This window comes from Salvia hispanica, chromosome 3, assembly GCF_029641045.1.
Source record: "Salvia hispanica isolate PSC_SH4W2 chromosome 3, Shi_PSC_v1, whole genome shotgun sequence".
Lineage (NCBI taxonomy): Eukaryota > Viridiplantae > Streptophyta > Magnoliopsida > Lamiales > Lamiaceae > Salvia > Salvia hispanica.
In genome coordinates, this window is record NC_142694.1 from 30,630,423 (window position 1) to 30,647,471 (window position 17,049).

Genomic DNA, 17,049 nt, shown 5'->3' on the forward strand with positions numbered 1-17,049 from the left:
CAGAGACCCAATCCACACAGCAACAGAATCAAAATATCCATCGACACCTTTAAAAAATTTCTCCTATAATGTCTATACAAATTACTCCCTCCGTCTCAGATAATTCGACCCAATATTCCATTTCGGACCGTCCCACATAATTTGTCTTATTTCACTTTTACCATTTTTGGTAGTGGACCATATATTCCACTAACTCATTCTTACTCACATTTTATATAAAATTAATACTTTAAAAGTAAGACTCACATCCTACCAACTTTTTCAACTCACTTTCCATTAAATTTCTTAAAACCCATGCCGGATCAAAGTGTCTCAATTATCTGGAACGGAGGGAGTATCTTAACAAAAAATAGTTATAATCTCGTACTTTCATTCTTAAATTCTAGGTCCATGCCCTAGTTTATGACTGGATAGACTTGGAATTGATAGCTCTTTGGCCTAAAAAATACTCTCTCCGTCCCATTGAAGATGACCCACTTTCCTTTTTAGTTTGTTCCAACCAAGATGACTCATTATTTAAAATGGAAACACTTTTATCTCTACTTTATTCTCTCTCTCTTACTTTACTCTCTCCTCTTAACACACAAAAATTAATTGCATAAAATCCCGTACCACTCAAAGAAGGGGTCATCTTCCTTGGGACGGAGGAAGTATCAATTTTATAGTTAGACTTTTAGAAAAAGAGGAAGATTGATGAAGAAAAGCAGATGTATAAACTTTTTGTATGACCAGTCTCCATAAGTACATTAGCCTGAGCTGTCATCATTATAATTACAATTCTGTTCTGACACTAATTTTTGCACAGAAATTCTTGCATGATTCATAATCCATAAATTGACCAATATATTTTTTAAAAATTGACCTGAATAGTGATAAAATACAAACTTATATATTATACAAACTCAAAACTCCTCAATACGGCTTCAACGCAGTTTCAATACAATATCAACACAGTGTAAAATTTCAAGATTTTAATGTCAATACAATATCAACACAGCATTAATCATTGACTACCGTTGAAATTCTGTTGACGTTTTCCTGTTGATGTTTTTTTTTTTGATCTGTTGACATTTTTTAATGGTCCACATCATAGTTTTGAGTTTGTACAATATTTAGAGTTTTCATTTTGTCACATCCCAATATATCGTTGTGCATTAACATCTAGTACTGCATAATCTAAATAAGTTGTATACATGTATTTCCTTGCCTATTAGGAGTACTAATTAAATATCGCAACTTAGTAGTTTTTGGCATGCTTTATGTATGCGATGCAATTTAGAAGCCAGAAAAATGAAATAAATTCAATTGGGGTAAGTTAAATTTGTTTGTAAAGGCTAGTTGCTTCTAAAATGATGAACTTCTCTTATAATTTGTTTTGCAATTAATTTTAAATTGAAACGTTAATAATGTATTCATTTATGATTTATTGCAGTTGTTGCCTAAAATATGTCTAAATTTAAAATTGTATAGCAATATGTTATAAAAATTTATACTCTTATAAACTATTACTGTGGTTGCTACTTCCTCTGTTTCATAGTAGTGAAGTCATTTTGTCATTTTGGTATGTTAGGCCATCCACATCACAGTCTCTTATTCGTCTCTTAACCGTCTCATCTCTTCACTATTCATGGGCCCCACTGTACTTTTCATCTAATCTCTTAACTAAGAGACAGCACATGCATCCATCTATCTCTTAATCATCTCATCCCTTAACTATTCATTCAATTTTATTTTTTATTTTTATTTTCAACAAATTCAATTAATATTTCATTGAAATATTAAATTAATACTAATAATTCATTAAATCATTAAAAACCACAAAAATTATAACATCCGAAAATATAAAAAATACATAATTGAAATCCTATGGAGTATTTTTAATTTTAATTTTAATTTTTGAATTTTCAATTTTTATTACAATATTGAAAAATACAAAAATTAAAAATTACAATATTTTAATTTATTTTATTTTCGAATTTTCCTGATTTTTTAAAAAAAAACAAAAAAAAAATATTTTAAACGGCCCGCGAGTGGGCGTCACGCACGAACCGGAGCACACCACTTCGCCAAGGCGCGTGTCTCGCCAGCTCGAGGCCGGCCTCTTCAGGACGCGTCACGCATCGAGACGGCTCGTCTCTTCGAGACGAGATGCATGCCGCATCGCCGTCTCGAAGCTGTCTCGTCTCGTCGAGACGAGATAGGGACCGCATCGAGACGCGATGCGGATGCCCTTACATAGTAGTAGTTGAGTTATTTTCACTTTTAGTAAAAGTCACACATTTCTTTCAACTTACTTTACTCTCTCTTACTTTATTCTCTCTTCATCTCTCTACCTTTTTTATTTCCTACTTTATTATTTCTTTACTTAATTCATTTAACACAATTTTTCTTAATCTTCGTGTCGGAAAGAAATGCCTTCACTACTATGGAACGGAGGGAGTACGATATAAAGTTTAAACTCCTCCCAATTAAGGGTTCGTTTGGTAATTATATTTAATTAAATAATGAAAATTGTTAATTGAAAAAAATGCTTAAAGTCAGCGGTTGACATGCAGAATCCATCAAGAAAGATAATAATTCATTTACTCCGTAATAATTAACACAATAACTAATATACGATAAAAAGAATAACAAAGAAAATAAATACTAGCGAGGTCAACCATGCCAAAGTTCGATTTTGTAGCACACAATAAATTCAAAAGACGCCAATATAGCTAATAATAAACATTCATCAAGCCGAGATCTAATAAAAATCACACTCCCCGAGAAAAATCAAAACAAAATAAAAGTTTATGTTATTTGTGTTCCATAATATAATTATCTAGAAATAAACAAACTATGATAAAATTTAATGGTTTTATTAGTAATTAACTTTTTTTATTTAATAATCATTTTCAGTCTCGACCCATCGTAATTGATGCGTTTATTTTTCATTTGAAGTTAAAGGACCGAAAAAGGGGAAAAGAGAAATAAAAATAGAGAAGAGAACAATAAATCAATGAAATAAATTGGTCAAACAATTAATAAAGTCTAATAGTTTTTGCAGTACTGTGCTAGTCCTATTATATGTTTTATGATCTTTATAGGACAAAATATTTATATCAATATTGAAGGAAATAATTGGAAAACACAAAAAGCTGCTGCCAGAAATATAATTAATTCCTGACAAAGTCATGTAAATCAGTAGATATATATTTGCTTGAATAAATTTCATAATATCAAACTAATCGTTATCCAACTCAATGTACTTTTTAATTAAAATAATTATTTTTTCATCCGTTCACATGCATTATTTATCATATCAAATATTTTTCAAAATACTCCATATTATTTATCATATTAAATATACTATAATAACCTTTTAAGGTGGTTTGATGTTGTTTCTTGGAATATTTTTTATTCGGATTGTTTGTATGCGTTGAATTTTTTTCTCTCGCCATACTCTTTTGTCAGATATTCTTTATAACGTAGTATTATTTATTATGTATAAAATGTATAATAATATTTAATTTTGTTTGCCAATTTTGGCATTGTTTAGTGGTTTGCTTTTTGTTATGATTGTTTGTATGCGTTGAATTTTTCCGCACGCTATAATACTCTTTTGACTCTTGCATTTTATTAGTATTTAAAAACATACGATAAATTAATTGGGTCCATCATCACACTGCTCATTTTTTTGTCTAGTTATACAATTAGAGAAAATTAAATTAAATAGCATTGAACTATTGATGCAAGAAAAGTAAAATGACATTATTATTTCATTAATGTTTAGCCATGCAATAATAAGCCACCACATATAACGGTAGCAACCATCAATAATTAATATTGGAAAATTACTCTTCTTTTAAACCATGAATATGACGCACCAAGATTTTGAATTGCGAATATATAATTAATTATGAGGTTTTATTAATGAGTAATTATGAGGTAATTTATGACAAGTAAGTTAATAGGTTTGACTTTATTTTTTATTTTTGAAGGGTGTAGGTTTGATTTAAGAGTATATAAAGTTAAAAAAAAAAAAAAAAAAGTCAAACCTACCTGTCATAAATTACCTCATAATTGCTCATTAAAAAAACTCTCATGAATGACTGTATAATTGCAATTCAATTCATGACTAAAAATAACAATAATATTAAGAGAAAAAAAGAAAGAGCATAAATAATTGGGTTTGGTGTGTTTTGGATTAATTTTTATGTTGTCTGTATTTTAAACTATTTATGTATATATAACTCGTTATTTTAGATTTATTTGTTCTATATTTTAAATTATTTATATGTATATTTATAGGTAGTCATTTTATTGGTTGATCAATTTGTACTACATAAAAAAAGAATTAAAAATCGAGTTTGGTGTGTTGGTTAAGTTTATGGAATTAGTTATAAACTAATTATTGAATTTTAACATTGATTTACCTATCTGTAAGTAGTAATTAAATATCTAAATTATTCAAGAAAAATGTCCCCATAATCAATTTTCTGGCAATGGAAATATTACGTGGGTCATCAAACAATGACGTGGATTTTAAACAAATGTATTAAATGGAAATGAGCTGGCATAAGTGCAACAGCCATTTTTCTGTTTCATTTATTATTTATTTTATTTTATATATTAATTTTTATTCCAATACTTTAAACAAATATTATTGATTTTATCAATTTATAAATTATATCAAAATCAAAGCACAATTTGTTTATTTTCTCTATAAATGTAAATATAAATCAAAATAACAAATTGAGTTATGTTTCATGTAATTTGAAAAATCAATATAACAATAACAATTTTTATGGAATTAGAAACAAACTAAATTTATAAAACAAAACATTAATGCTAAACATGAAATAAATGAGAATAAATATCATGCATAAAAATATACTCCACTGGTATAATATAATGTGGTCATATTAAAGAACTATAAATATTTATTTTCGATATTTTGAGATTCTTTGAATTCGACTCGAGTACTATTTTTTCCGTTTGTAACTTGGTTAAAATTAGGCCTTTGTTATTTAAATTGGTCCCCTATTTGTTTCATTTTTCAATAAGTATCATTTAAATCGGTCCCCTATCTGTTTCATTACTTTCATAATTATTTTAATCGGTCCCTATTGGCTATTGGTTTCATTTATAAAAGTTAAGTCGATGTACTGTGAATGGCTCAGGATCGTTCAAAATTGTGAACCAAATATTATTAGTAATATCATAACAATAATATTGTTTTATGATAAAAAAATATTCTATCCATCCATGATATTGAGTTCATTTTAGCACCAGATTTATGAAAGTTTTATCAAAAAATTAAGGAGATAAAGAGAGTATGAGAATGAGGGAGATATTATTTTTGTAAGTAAAGAGAAATAGCTCACTCAAGGAACATGTACAACTTAAATAACTGATCAAATATTTTTTGACAATTAAAATTGAATACTGAGTATTAATTATCTACGTGGCAATGGATGCTAGAGCTGCAATTGAACCAAATAAAAAAATGCTTACTTGGCAAACTAATCAAAACACAAAAACACCTAATCTTTTAGTAATATGTCACGCCACACCAAAAATCACGATATGCCAAAAGATTTGATATTTAAATATTTTTTTGGTATTTCGATGTTTTTGCTAGTATCACAAGCTTTGGCTAAATTTTTTATTTTTGGCTCAATCATAAAACTTGACCGTAAAAATCATGAATTTTAGTGTTGGGCATTTCCCACTTGGATTTGGGTATATTTCTATGTTGGCCAATTCGTTTTGCCAAGTAAGCATTTTTTTATCAGGTTTAAATTACACCTCAAACGTCCTTCGCCACGTAGATAATAAGCCCGGAGATAACACGTTGGATAAGTATATCCAGCTACCAACCAGTACATGCATTTTCCCTATTACAAAATCATAAATAAAGGTCAATAAATTGAAGAAGTTTTAATGGAAATGAAAATCAAAATCTCAACCCCTAGAAAATATAGTAGCAAGAGGTAACATTAATATTTGAGAAATAAGGGCCGTCCAACACATGCAAGAACTTAAATATATCTCTTGCAAAAATTAATAATGGTGTGGTTGGATTTGTTAGAAATTAAGTGATGCTTTAATGGCTGTTGCTGAGCTTTCTATGTATCTGTATCTATACATCTCTACACACACTAAACACACACACCGACTCCCCAGGCAATGAATGACGGCCTTCCCTGCAGTTTTGCTTAATTGCAATATTTACTGCAAATTTCCATTCCTGCTCTACCATCTTGGGATTTTTTCCAACAATTAATACAATCTACTCATTTACTCTCTCTCTCTCTCTCTCTCTCTTCAACATCCACCCCTCACCTTAATTTAATTCAGCATTAAATCAATCCCATTATATTTTCTCCTATATATATGTACCATGGTCCTAGACTTCCTAAGCCAACAACCCCAGCCACTTCATGTTGTGGCAGTTGCTGACTCTACTGGCCACAACCACCGTATAGAAGCTGCGCGACTTTCGACACCTTCAGGTATATCTAATTCTCCGAACGTGTGTGTAGCAACTCCATCGACTATACCATTCATACTCATATCGGTAATATATATTTTCGTCTATTTGATCCAAAGGTAAAGCGAACGGACGAACCTTGAAACGATGAGCCGAAGGAACGGTGCGAAGCTTGATCTCAAGTTGAACTTGTCCCCGCCGAGGGCTGGGCGCCGCGTTAGTGAGGAGTCTCCGAGGAGGCGCTCACCGTCTGTTTCGCCAACGAGCTCATGTGTCTCGTCGGAGGCGAACCACCAGGAGGATCAGTTCCGCTACTTGGAGGGCCATGAGGAGAACTCGATGATGCTGGTGGGATGCCCCCGTTGCCTCATGTATGTGATGCTGTCGGAGGAGGATCCGAGGTGCCCCCAGTGCAAGAGCACTGTGCTGCTCGACTTCCTCCATGACACCGCCACCTCCACCACCAAAAACAACAAGAATTAGAAACCAGTGGCTCCAAAACAGGAATAAGGAAATTTTAAAGATTCTGCTTTAGTTCAGTTACTTTTCAAAAAAAGAAAAAAGAATCAAATCAGAATGCAGTTATTTCCAGAGGTAGTTAGCTAGTAGCACTATTGTTGCTCCGCTTCTCCACCGGCATGTACAAGGAGGAGTGGAGCCTTAATAGTGCTACTTTTATTTCTCCCTTTTTAAATTAGTTCTGGTCCATTTCTATTAAGCATAGGAAGCAGATTGCCATGGCTATGCATAACAAAGTTTTATTTACTCTCTCTCTCTTTCTGTGTGTGTGAATTCTACCAACCACAGCAAGACAATTCAGCATTACTTGTTACTGAGAGGCTAAAGCTTACAAGTGGTAATAATAATTGTAAGAGAATAAGTTTTGATTTCTTGAACCCACAAAAAAGAGCAGACTCAGCCTATTAATTAGTGAAAATGATGCCACATTACCACATTTAAAAATGTGAAAGTTATGTTTTGCATTGATGTAACATTGTTCTCATAAAATACCTAAAATGAAAATGTTTTAACTACGCCATCATTGGCAATATTGACTTATTCATTAACTGCAACTAATTGCATCCTAATCAAAATATTATATGAACAGAAGAAAGAATCATGCTAATGCAATTTTTACTACAATGTGTTCATAAATGGCAGTAACTCTGCAATAAAGGAGGCACATTAAAAAAGAGTAAATAAAGAAAATTGTCAAAAACGGAAGGATTTCAGTTTGAAGTACGTCTTTATGACACCTTAGATATCATCGCCAACAACCGATGGATAGCAAAATTAGCCAGCTCACTTGTGGTAATCCTAAGATCTTAAATATCTTTATAAGTAGCTCAAAGTCAATATTACAAGTAAGCAACGCAATCAATGAAAGACGCCACACAAAAATTATGTGCATGTGAAGTTATTACAGGCGTGTTAGACCAGAGAAGGCTAATTAGGTAAATGCACCTGGGTTGTAATGAGGTTGGTTCGCTTGAGCATTCAAAGAAAGTAGGCTATACAAGATTGGGAGTCCATTTAAGCCAAATAAATGCAAGAGTAATTGAGATGGTTGAGGGAGAACAAGGAGGATTACGTCATAACACAGTATTGCAAATAGAATATGAAATTTTCGTGATGGAGTGAAAAAGATGAAATAGAATTCTTAACTTTATACTGAAAGGAGTAAAGCTAGAGATGAGAAAAGCTTCCCCGCCAAAGCACATTACCTGCAAAGTCAACTAACATAGCTTATTCGGTGATCCTAAATGACTTAACTCAGCCACTCAAATAACAAAGTGAATCATACTATGAACTGTTGCGACAAATTATGAACACAAATGTTTTCAAAAGATGTTACTGCCTAACACACTCCTCTTCTCCACCTAAACATATGTTGCCTAGATTCAGGCTAGAAAATTAGCTAGAAGCTAGTGAACTGAGTTACTGCGTCCATTGTAATCGGAACACTTGAAATTCCGTTTGGCTTTGCACTATACCTATGGGAGATCAGCTCTCTGCAGTTTGAATATATGAGTTTCTTTCTTCCTACCTTCTCAAATAATGAAGTACCTGTAACTTTCGTATCAGTCAGTTAAGGTTTCATCACCCTTCAAGTCCTAGTTTACTGAGAGCAGTTCGGATTTGATGACAAGGCACATGTATCTATCGTCAATGATTCATCTACTATTCCTATTACTTCCCATAATCCTCTTTATTTCCTTCTATTCCCCTGTTATACTTTTCCACTGAACAGATGTGCATGAACTATTAACATCAAAAGGTTTATTATACCAACCAACATATATTAAATTAATGCATTTACTAGCTATGACAACTTGATTTGACAAATCAATGACAGGGACTATTCATGAGAAAATTTTCAGGACTACTAATATGGACTTAAATCACTTATCTGAATATCATTTGTCTGGGAACTACTTAACTCATTAGCTACAACGATTTTTACGAGGATGTATTTTGCATAAATAAGGATATCTGAAAAAAGAAGATATATCAGAGGGTAATGCTGGTAAAATCATGTGGATTAGTTTAGATAATTATCAATATTTATCCTTAGTTGTTTTGACTTTATTTTTTAGGAGTTTTCAGAGAGTAGTTTATCTTTTCCTAATTTGAGTATATTTAGGTCTTTACTAGAGTATAAATAAGGTTATGTTTTTCAGTTTAAAGTGTCCAGAAATTTAGTTGTTGTCGATATTGCCGTGTGTTGCCCTCCTTGGAGGTGTGGCCATTTTGAAGGCGTTACCGTGTACTCTTTTTCTCTTCATTTATATTATACTACCTCCGTCCCATTCTAAGTGAAGCATTTCCCCTTCAAAGCAGGATTTTATGTAGTGTTTTTATGAGTTAAGAGGAGAGAGTGATGTTGCCATTTTAGGAAATATGTCAATTAGAGTGGAACATCCGAAAAAGGACAACGTGACACTTTGAGTGGGACGGATTGAGTATTACTTTGTAGAGTCTTTTCCTTCAATTTTCGGTGGTTTTGTTATATCCTTGTTCTTCGCAGCTGATATCCATCTCCTCCACCTTTACTCTTATCAATTGGTGCAGTGAACGATGGTTACCACTCATAGCACGGAAGCTCAGCTTAATGGATTGGAGAAGGCTGTACAACTCAACGCCAATTTCAACAAGATTGACGTCAAGTTTGTAGAAATTATACAGGAGACACGATCTGTTTTCCTGTCGCCCACCCAACCACATGACATACCCCTAACACGTCGCAAACTACTCCGCACAGCGCACGATGTTCCACACAGCACGATCATTTGTGGATTAGTTTAGATAATAATCAATATTTATCTTTAGATTATCCTTACTTGTTTTGAGTTTATCTTTAAGGAGTCTTTAGTTAGTACTTTATCTTTTCCTAATTTGAGTTTATTTATGTCTTTCATTGCTAGAGTTTTATTTGAAGTTGGAGTCTTTTATTGCCCTCATTGGAGGTGTGGCCTCTTCGAAGGCACTATCCATTTATATTATGCTATTTTAGAGTCTTTTTCTTCTCTGTTTTGGTGGTTTTGCTATGTTCATTATTCTCTGCACTGCAGCAGATTATCCAACTCATGCACCACCTAACTCTTCCCTGTTTTCCTCATAGTTTTTGTGAGACAAAAGCAAAATGTTTCTTTAAATAACATGAAAACAAGACAAATCACACGCTATTTAGTACGGGTGAATAGTGCAGCTTAAATAAATGTGGTACACTCATGAAAACTCCATGGTGCACTAAATTATCAAAGGCGCTAAACTATTCCAACGTTAACTAAATCACACGCTATATTAGTACGGGTGAATAGTGCAGCACTAAATTTAGAGTAGCAATTGTCTACACATAAAATTTAGTGTGGGTTCCATAGTTTCCCTGTTACAATTTAAATCATTATCAAGTGTTTTTAATTATTTACATTGATTATATCCTATGCATTTTTTATTTAACTGTTGATAACACAAAATTGGTCTATCAGATCATTAGATACACATTGTCGAAATTACATTTATTACTGTATTTAGCATTACACGGTTATTGTTTATCATCTTAATACAGCCTTCTAGTGTGCATGTTGATCATTAAACTTAACATTTCAGATAACATTCTTTTTACTGTGACATTTAGTGCAGACGATTGGAGTTGAAACACTTTCAGAGCAGAAACTGCAATATAGTGATACAAATCCAAGCCTTCAAAGTAATGCTACATTTTCTGAAGGACTGAGATAACTTTATTAGCAGTTAAATTAATATAGAACCAAAGCAAGCTACTAACTGCAGTTCCCTTGAGGCTTGAACTGGACTTTTACTTGTGATCCCGCAAACTCACTATTAAATTTATTTATGTAGCAAAATTGAATAAATAAGGCATTACACACTATGTTAATGTTCACCAATGGATTAGGTTCCATGTTATTACCTTAAGAAGGTTAATGACCAACTTAAATTAGTGGCCTGCTTGCTATCAAAGTAAAATTTAGTATTTGGAAAAACCATATGGAACTAACTGTGCTTCTTTAGCATTCAAACTAAGGATGGTTCATAAAAAGAAATCAATGCATTGCTAAAGAAGCTATCTAATGCAATGTCACCTCATAGAAGAAGATTTGTCAGATGGATAGATTTAGAATAGAAATGCAAAGATTTTAAATGGATAGAACTAATGGCTAAAAGTCACTCAAATCACTGTAAAAAATAGTTCAAAATCAAGGTGATGGATTCAAATCCATATCAGTTCAAAGAATCACCAATGGAACTCCCAGTATAGATTTTAAATCCATCGTCAAGTTCTTAACCCAGACACGGAAAAAAGGAATATCATAAACTAAGATAATCATAATTTTGATTCTTCATATGATTTTGTTCACATTTTCAATTTACTAAACTATAATTAATTTACACCAAATAAACTGTAAAGAGTAATAATAGAATGGACTCAAAGTTGACTTCAACAATCTAAATGCAATCTCAACTACAGACGGTCAAAAATTGATACTCTCTTCACGCCCTATGCCCCTCATCTGTGAATTAGACGTCTATCTGACTAATATGTCTAAGAAAATGAGTAGGAGCCATACTGCCCTTTCTTGACTTTTAAGTCAGTGCGAGTTAGAGTAAGTTAGGTCAAAAGACTAAAAACCACAATCTAATTCATACTACATGAGAAATCTTCAAATTCTATAGACAAATATGTTGCAAGAGGATTTTGTAAGTTACATGCAATGGAAAACTAGAAATAATAAAATAAAGACCGACAAAAAACAATTTTCAAGTTTGTAAGTTACCTACTGTGACTGCACCACAAATACATGTTCAGATGTTCTTCTGCTTCAGCCACGGAATTTCCTTTCATTGCCTTACACCAAGGATAGCAATGGTTTGCATCCCAATAGCCATGCCTGACTGCAGGGGAGCGGCTTTGGGTACATAGAATATGGGTTGGGTGATAAGAAATGTCTTTGATAGACCTGCACCAACTCAACCCATTGCATTAGAATATACCGATTTCAGTTTTTGCTCAAATGTAATTTCAGTTTTCACCTTCAAGCCCTCAAGACATCTGCTCTGGCAGCCATTTGATGTGCCAACAGAAGCCTCACTCTCTGGTCAGTGCTCCAAACGCTAATACGCTATATATTGATGAGTGTCTTCTTGATGATTGGTTGTTGCAAATATTTGCCTCTTTTTTCAAAATATTCCAGGGACTTTCTTTTCCAGATAAGTGTTTTTATCAGAAATTATAAAGCTAAACTGAATTAAGAGTAAAGAATATTGGAATTACAAAGACAGTGTCCTGTATCAGAACAAGAATATAGAAATTCTCGACTCCTAGAGGATATTGAGCTTTCTAGAAAAAAGCTGTAAAAGTATCTACAAAAAATTCTAACAGATTTTGAAGGCGTGATAGCTAGAGAAACAGTCAAACCAGTTTTACTGCAAAATGACAGATCCACGTAAAAGTGAAGCCAAATAAAAGAATCTGTCACGCATTCTTAGAAGAAATCAGATCCCATTCAAGGGAAACTAATAAGAAAGCAGGAAGCACCATATAATGCTTTCTCGTAAGAATCTGTGCAACCTTCACCAAAATCACAAACACACACACGCCAGACACATCTTGGATCTTATCATCTTACACAGATTTTCTATACAAACAAGATATGGCTTATGTCAAAAAAGTAATAAGTTCATCTTTCAAGTACAAGTAAATAGACTTAATACACGGGAAAGATTTAACATAAGGACAGTACAAGTGTAATTCCCCACAAGATACTACATATACTTTGAGCTAAACCATGAAATGAAATAGAAAACATTTTTGCACAGAAAAAAGTAGCTAATGACTGCACCTACATCTTCTAAATGTCAGAATGCTACGGCATTATCACCAATGGTTCCAAGCAAACCAAGGAAACTCAAAAACAGTGTTTTATGATTCAGAGAACCATAAAGTTTCTTTAGCCAAGTGTTCAACTCTAGTATTATTAAGTTAGATTCGCCAAAGATAGCTTTAAAAATGATGGCAATTGTCTGTGATCTTCCTGAGTTATATATTAAAATATATTATGAATAGTAAGGTTAATATCCCACCAAAATTGATGATATTGAGGTCAAGATGCGATATTGGAATCGAGCTACGGTCGTATGTATGGAAACTCCCTCACCTCCTGGACGAGACAAGCTTAGCAGAAAAAGTTATTGCATAACAAAATGAAAGAGCTCCCAACAAAAGTCAGACGACTAATTTTGGTTGTTAAGACTCAAAAAAACAAGATTTATGCTGCAGTACACGTGTATTATAACCATGACTAGAAGTTTTACAGCCGATATAAAGAAAAACCCTTACTTGATAGCAATTATAACCAGGAGAAACCTACAAGTCTTGTGTGTCATGTCATATCCCATGACAGCATGATGAAAGATGACGCCAGGTTTCTAAATGAATTTCAGCAACACGCTTAAGAACAAGGCGAGAAGAGATATACTGTACCTGCCAGTGCCTATCAAAACTTCAGTAGGATATTTCAGAACAATTTATTATACAGCTGAATGATAAAAACAATGCACTTATACTGTTCAAGAGCAATGGAAACACTAACCACAGAAAAAGGTACTCAAGAATTTTCATGAAGTTCTCCCCATCCACTGCTGCCTCTAACATGTCTGTCAACAATTCCATACTCAGCATTCTGAGCACTTCTCCTTGAATAGTTCTCAGCTGATATAGGACCCTTCTTTAATCTCCTATAGTAAATCATCTCCCAAGGCCAAAAGCGGGCGGAACCAAAATAAACTTCAACAGGTAAGTCCTTTTCATTTTCCTCTGGGAGTTGCAAGCCATAATGTTTCATAACCATGTGTACTTCCTCTAACGACATTCTCGCTTCTCTGGAAGCATTCAAAATTGATTGATTGTTACATTCTGTTGCAGCTACATGTCGCTCAAGTTGTGAATCTCTTATCCCTTTCATCAAGTGCAGAGATAGATTATCAACAATATGCCCATCACCATCTGAAAGTGGTACATATGACTCAAGTGAGCCCTTGGAAGAAGAATGCCAAAGATTATTATCCTTTCCAGATGAATCCTTTGGCATCACCAACTGTGTTTCCTCTTCGAATAAATCCGCACATTGTTGAAAGGCAACAACATTTGCCAAAGAGCCCTTGGAATTTCCCTGAGCTTTATTTGGAGAGGGAGATACACTATGATTGACTTCTTTAGGTAATAATGAAGAGGTAGGCGACATTGACCCAGCTTTAGACCGTGGTGACTTTAAGGTTTTATATCCAGAATGGCGTGAAGGTGAAGATCCATAAGAAGAAGGTAAGGAAAATTTCTCTGGATGTATTGACTTCAACTTGAACCGTGATGAGGGTTGAGATGATCTAGAAGGTGACTGTGATCTGGATGAATTATCATTAGAGTGGATTGAAGATGACGATGGACCTATTGCTCTCTGAAAATGACTTTTATCTTGACTTTCGTAATCCCTCCAATTTCTTTTTTTATCTTTGAACTCATTCCCCCTACCTCTAGGAGCAATTTCCTGAGTGGAAGAATCTCCACGCCTCAGCAATTTCAGATTGGTTTTTGAAGTTGTTGGCTTCCTGTCACTGTCCTGACTACTGAGGGGAAAAGTGTCACCACTCTGATGTGGCCTTGGTTGACAATCAGAGACATGCCTCTTTGGCTCTAGTGGGCAGTTGCTCCTTTTGTGGCCCAACTCCCCACAAATACAGCAACTCTTTTGAGATTTTTCATTGTAGGAAAGCCCTCTTCTATCTTGGACCTTCTTGACAGAAGATGAACCCACCAAATGAGATATGTCAGATCGCTCATCCAATTCCTTTTTACCATCACTGTCATGAGGCTCATAACGGTCAAAGTCCAAGTTATTTTCCAAATAAATTTCACTTAAGGGGTCTATAGCCGGCTCATCCCACCTACTAACATTCACATGGTTCTTTCTACCATCTCCTATCCCATGATGAACAGTCGGAGAAGTATGACTGCTTTCTCTCACATAAGGCTTTGAATCATCTGGACGGTGCCTAGTTGATTCATAGATTAAGTTGGAAGAATCAGTTCTAAGTTCGACATCTGCTTTGTGAGGGTTCAACTCTTTCTCTCGTCGACCATATGAGGTCGACCTTCGATGAGCGTATTCTTTCATTGAGTACTTTCTATGTGGTTGCTCGTTCAACTTCTCCCCAGTGGGGGGCCTTTGAGATTTATGAGGCTGCCGTTTAGACCATGATATTGTTATGGCCTGACCACAAATCCTTGTCCCACAAAGTGTTTTAAGAGCTTTTTCAGCACCGGCAGGATAATCGTAAACTACAAACCCATACTTGTCCTTCACCCTTACAGTACACCTACCAAACTTCCGGAAAACACGTTGAAGGTCATCTATACGAGTGCCAGCTGATAGGTTTCCAATATGCAATGACATCTGGAAGATACAACAAGAAGAATTACCAAACTAATAAAATACCTCCGAACCTGTATCACATGTATAATTACACACACATAGGTCTGCAAGCAGCATGCAAGATGCAACAAAATACATAAGTCATTGGGCAAGACAGTTAGGTTTTTAGATTGTTAAGTGGTGTGAGAAGAGTTAGTTGATAAGTCGTATATAACACAGGCAACCAAAACATTACGTTTCTGAAGCAATAAATAATAAACTGATTCGCTATTCTCTTAGCTCAACTCACACACACATTGCACACTACTACAACTCTCAGCCACTGCTCTCCGATCTGAAGACCCTGGAGAGTAGTACCCCGTATCAGAGATTCGTGTGCGTTTGGATGGTAAAAGAAGAAGCAAGTTAGAATATAATCCTCCTTTTCTTCTTGATCTATTTTTCTTTGCTGATTCAAAATTGCAACATCTATCAACAAACCAAAACCATTCAAAATTGAAAAAAAAGCATCACTAAATCCAATTCTAACATGGTTGCATGTATAAATTCAAAACATCAACACAAAATTCCACCCCCAAAACACACACTTAAGTCACACAAGAGCTCTTCAAAACTTTCCCACGGTACTCATATGCATTTGACCATACATTTGAAAGCTTCCACCACTAATTTGTGCGACTAAACAGCACTAATCCAAATAAAAGAACAACGAAAAATTTACTAAATATACGAATCCATGAATGAATAGAGGCAATAATCCAATAGCGCAAAATCAACAAAATCATAAACATTCAACAAACTCACTTGTGAAAAAATTACATAAGCAAAATGGAGTAAATGTAAATCACCTGAAGATTGTGACGGTGCGTAACTCTCTCTGCAGTGTGTGAAGAATTAATTTAGAGATTTCACAGTACAGCTTTTATACTCCTACTTCCTTTCTAATAATTATTTACAAGTCCTTCACGTTTTCCGTAATTCGACTACAACCCCAATATGTTAATGCTATAAACAACGATGAATCGAATTCTAAGAAAATGGAGTAGTTGATTTATGAGATATGGAATCATTGATTACGAATCTATTCGGAAAAATAATGAATTTACTGATATTCAGTTATTCACAACAAATGATGTGGAGTACTATAGATTTTAAAGTTTATTTCCATTTTATCCAGTTTCAACTATTTGAATCCAATTTTAGTTTATTGACTTTTATTGGTTAACACAAATCCTATTATTTTATTACTATTAACTTTTACTATTCTTTCTTTGAGTGAATTACATGCTTAAGACCTATACTTATCACGACGAACGTTTGCGGTCCCTATATTTGTAAAATATCATTTGCGGTCCTTATATTTGTATTTATGCACGTTTTAAGGTTCTTTTCACTTTTTGATCTTTTTTTGGATGAAAATACCCCAAAGGAAAAATTTGTACACTATTTTCTCTCTTTCATCCTCCTCCTTTCTTTTTCCTTTGTCTATAATAAAATTAGAACTAAAATTATGGGTTTGTTAATCTTATTTCCTTGTGTTGCGAGAAATTTAATCATATGATGATAAATTTTACATTTTCACGTCATTTTCCTTCATCACACTAGAGTATTTGTGATTATGCTTCA

General features: G+C 33.8%; 1 protein-coding gene and 1 pseudogene across 4 annotated transcripts; one reads left to right on the plus strand and one right to left on the minus strand.

Annotated features, from left to right (window-relative positions):
• Positions 1-5,358: 5,358 nt before the first annotated feature.
• On the minus strand, positions 5,359-16,488 carry LOC125213203 (uncharacterized). 4 transcript variants are annotated; one of them, XR_016136908.1, is made up of 7 exons: positions 16,272-16,488; positions 13,588-15,444; positions 13,335-13,488; positions 12,029-12,192; positions 11,773-11,955; positions 6,614-6,930; positions 5,359-5,879 (listed from the first exon to the last, which is right to left on the minus strand). XR_016136908.1 is itself a non-coding variant. In XM_089067994.1 (3 exons), exon 2 carries the CDS (start codon positions 15,442-15,444, stop codon positions 13,603-13,605), a length of 1,842 nt encoding a protein of 613 aa, XP_088924120.1. In that variant the 5' UTR covers positions 16,272-16,488; the 3' UTR covers positions 13,171-13,478; positions 13,588-13,602. The 4 variants fall into 4 exon arrangements, 2 of the variants coding, with proteins under 2 accessions (XP_088924120.1, XP_047969566.1); XR_016136907.1 differs by having other exon boundaries at positions 12,029-12,196; XM_089067994.1 differs by lacking the exons at positions 5,359-5,879; positions 6,614-6,930; positions 11,773-11,955; positions 12,029-12,192 and having other exon boundaries at positions 13,171-13,478.
• On the plus strand, positions 6,623-7,240 carry LOC125213204 (protein GL2-INTERACTING REPRESSOR 1 pseudogene; annotated as a pseudogene).
• Positions 16,489-17,049: the final 561 nt, after the last annotated feature.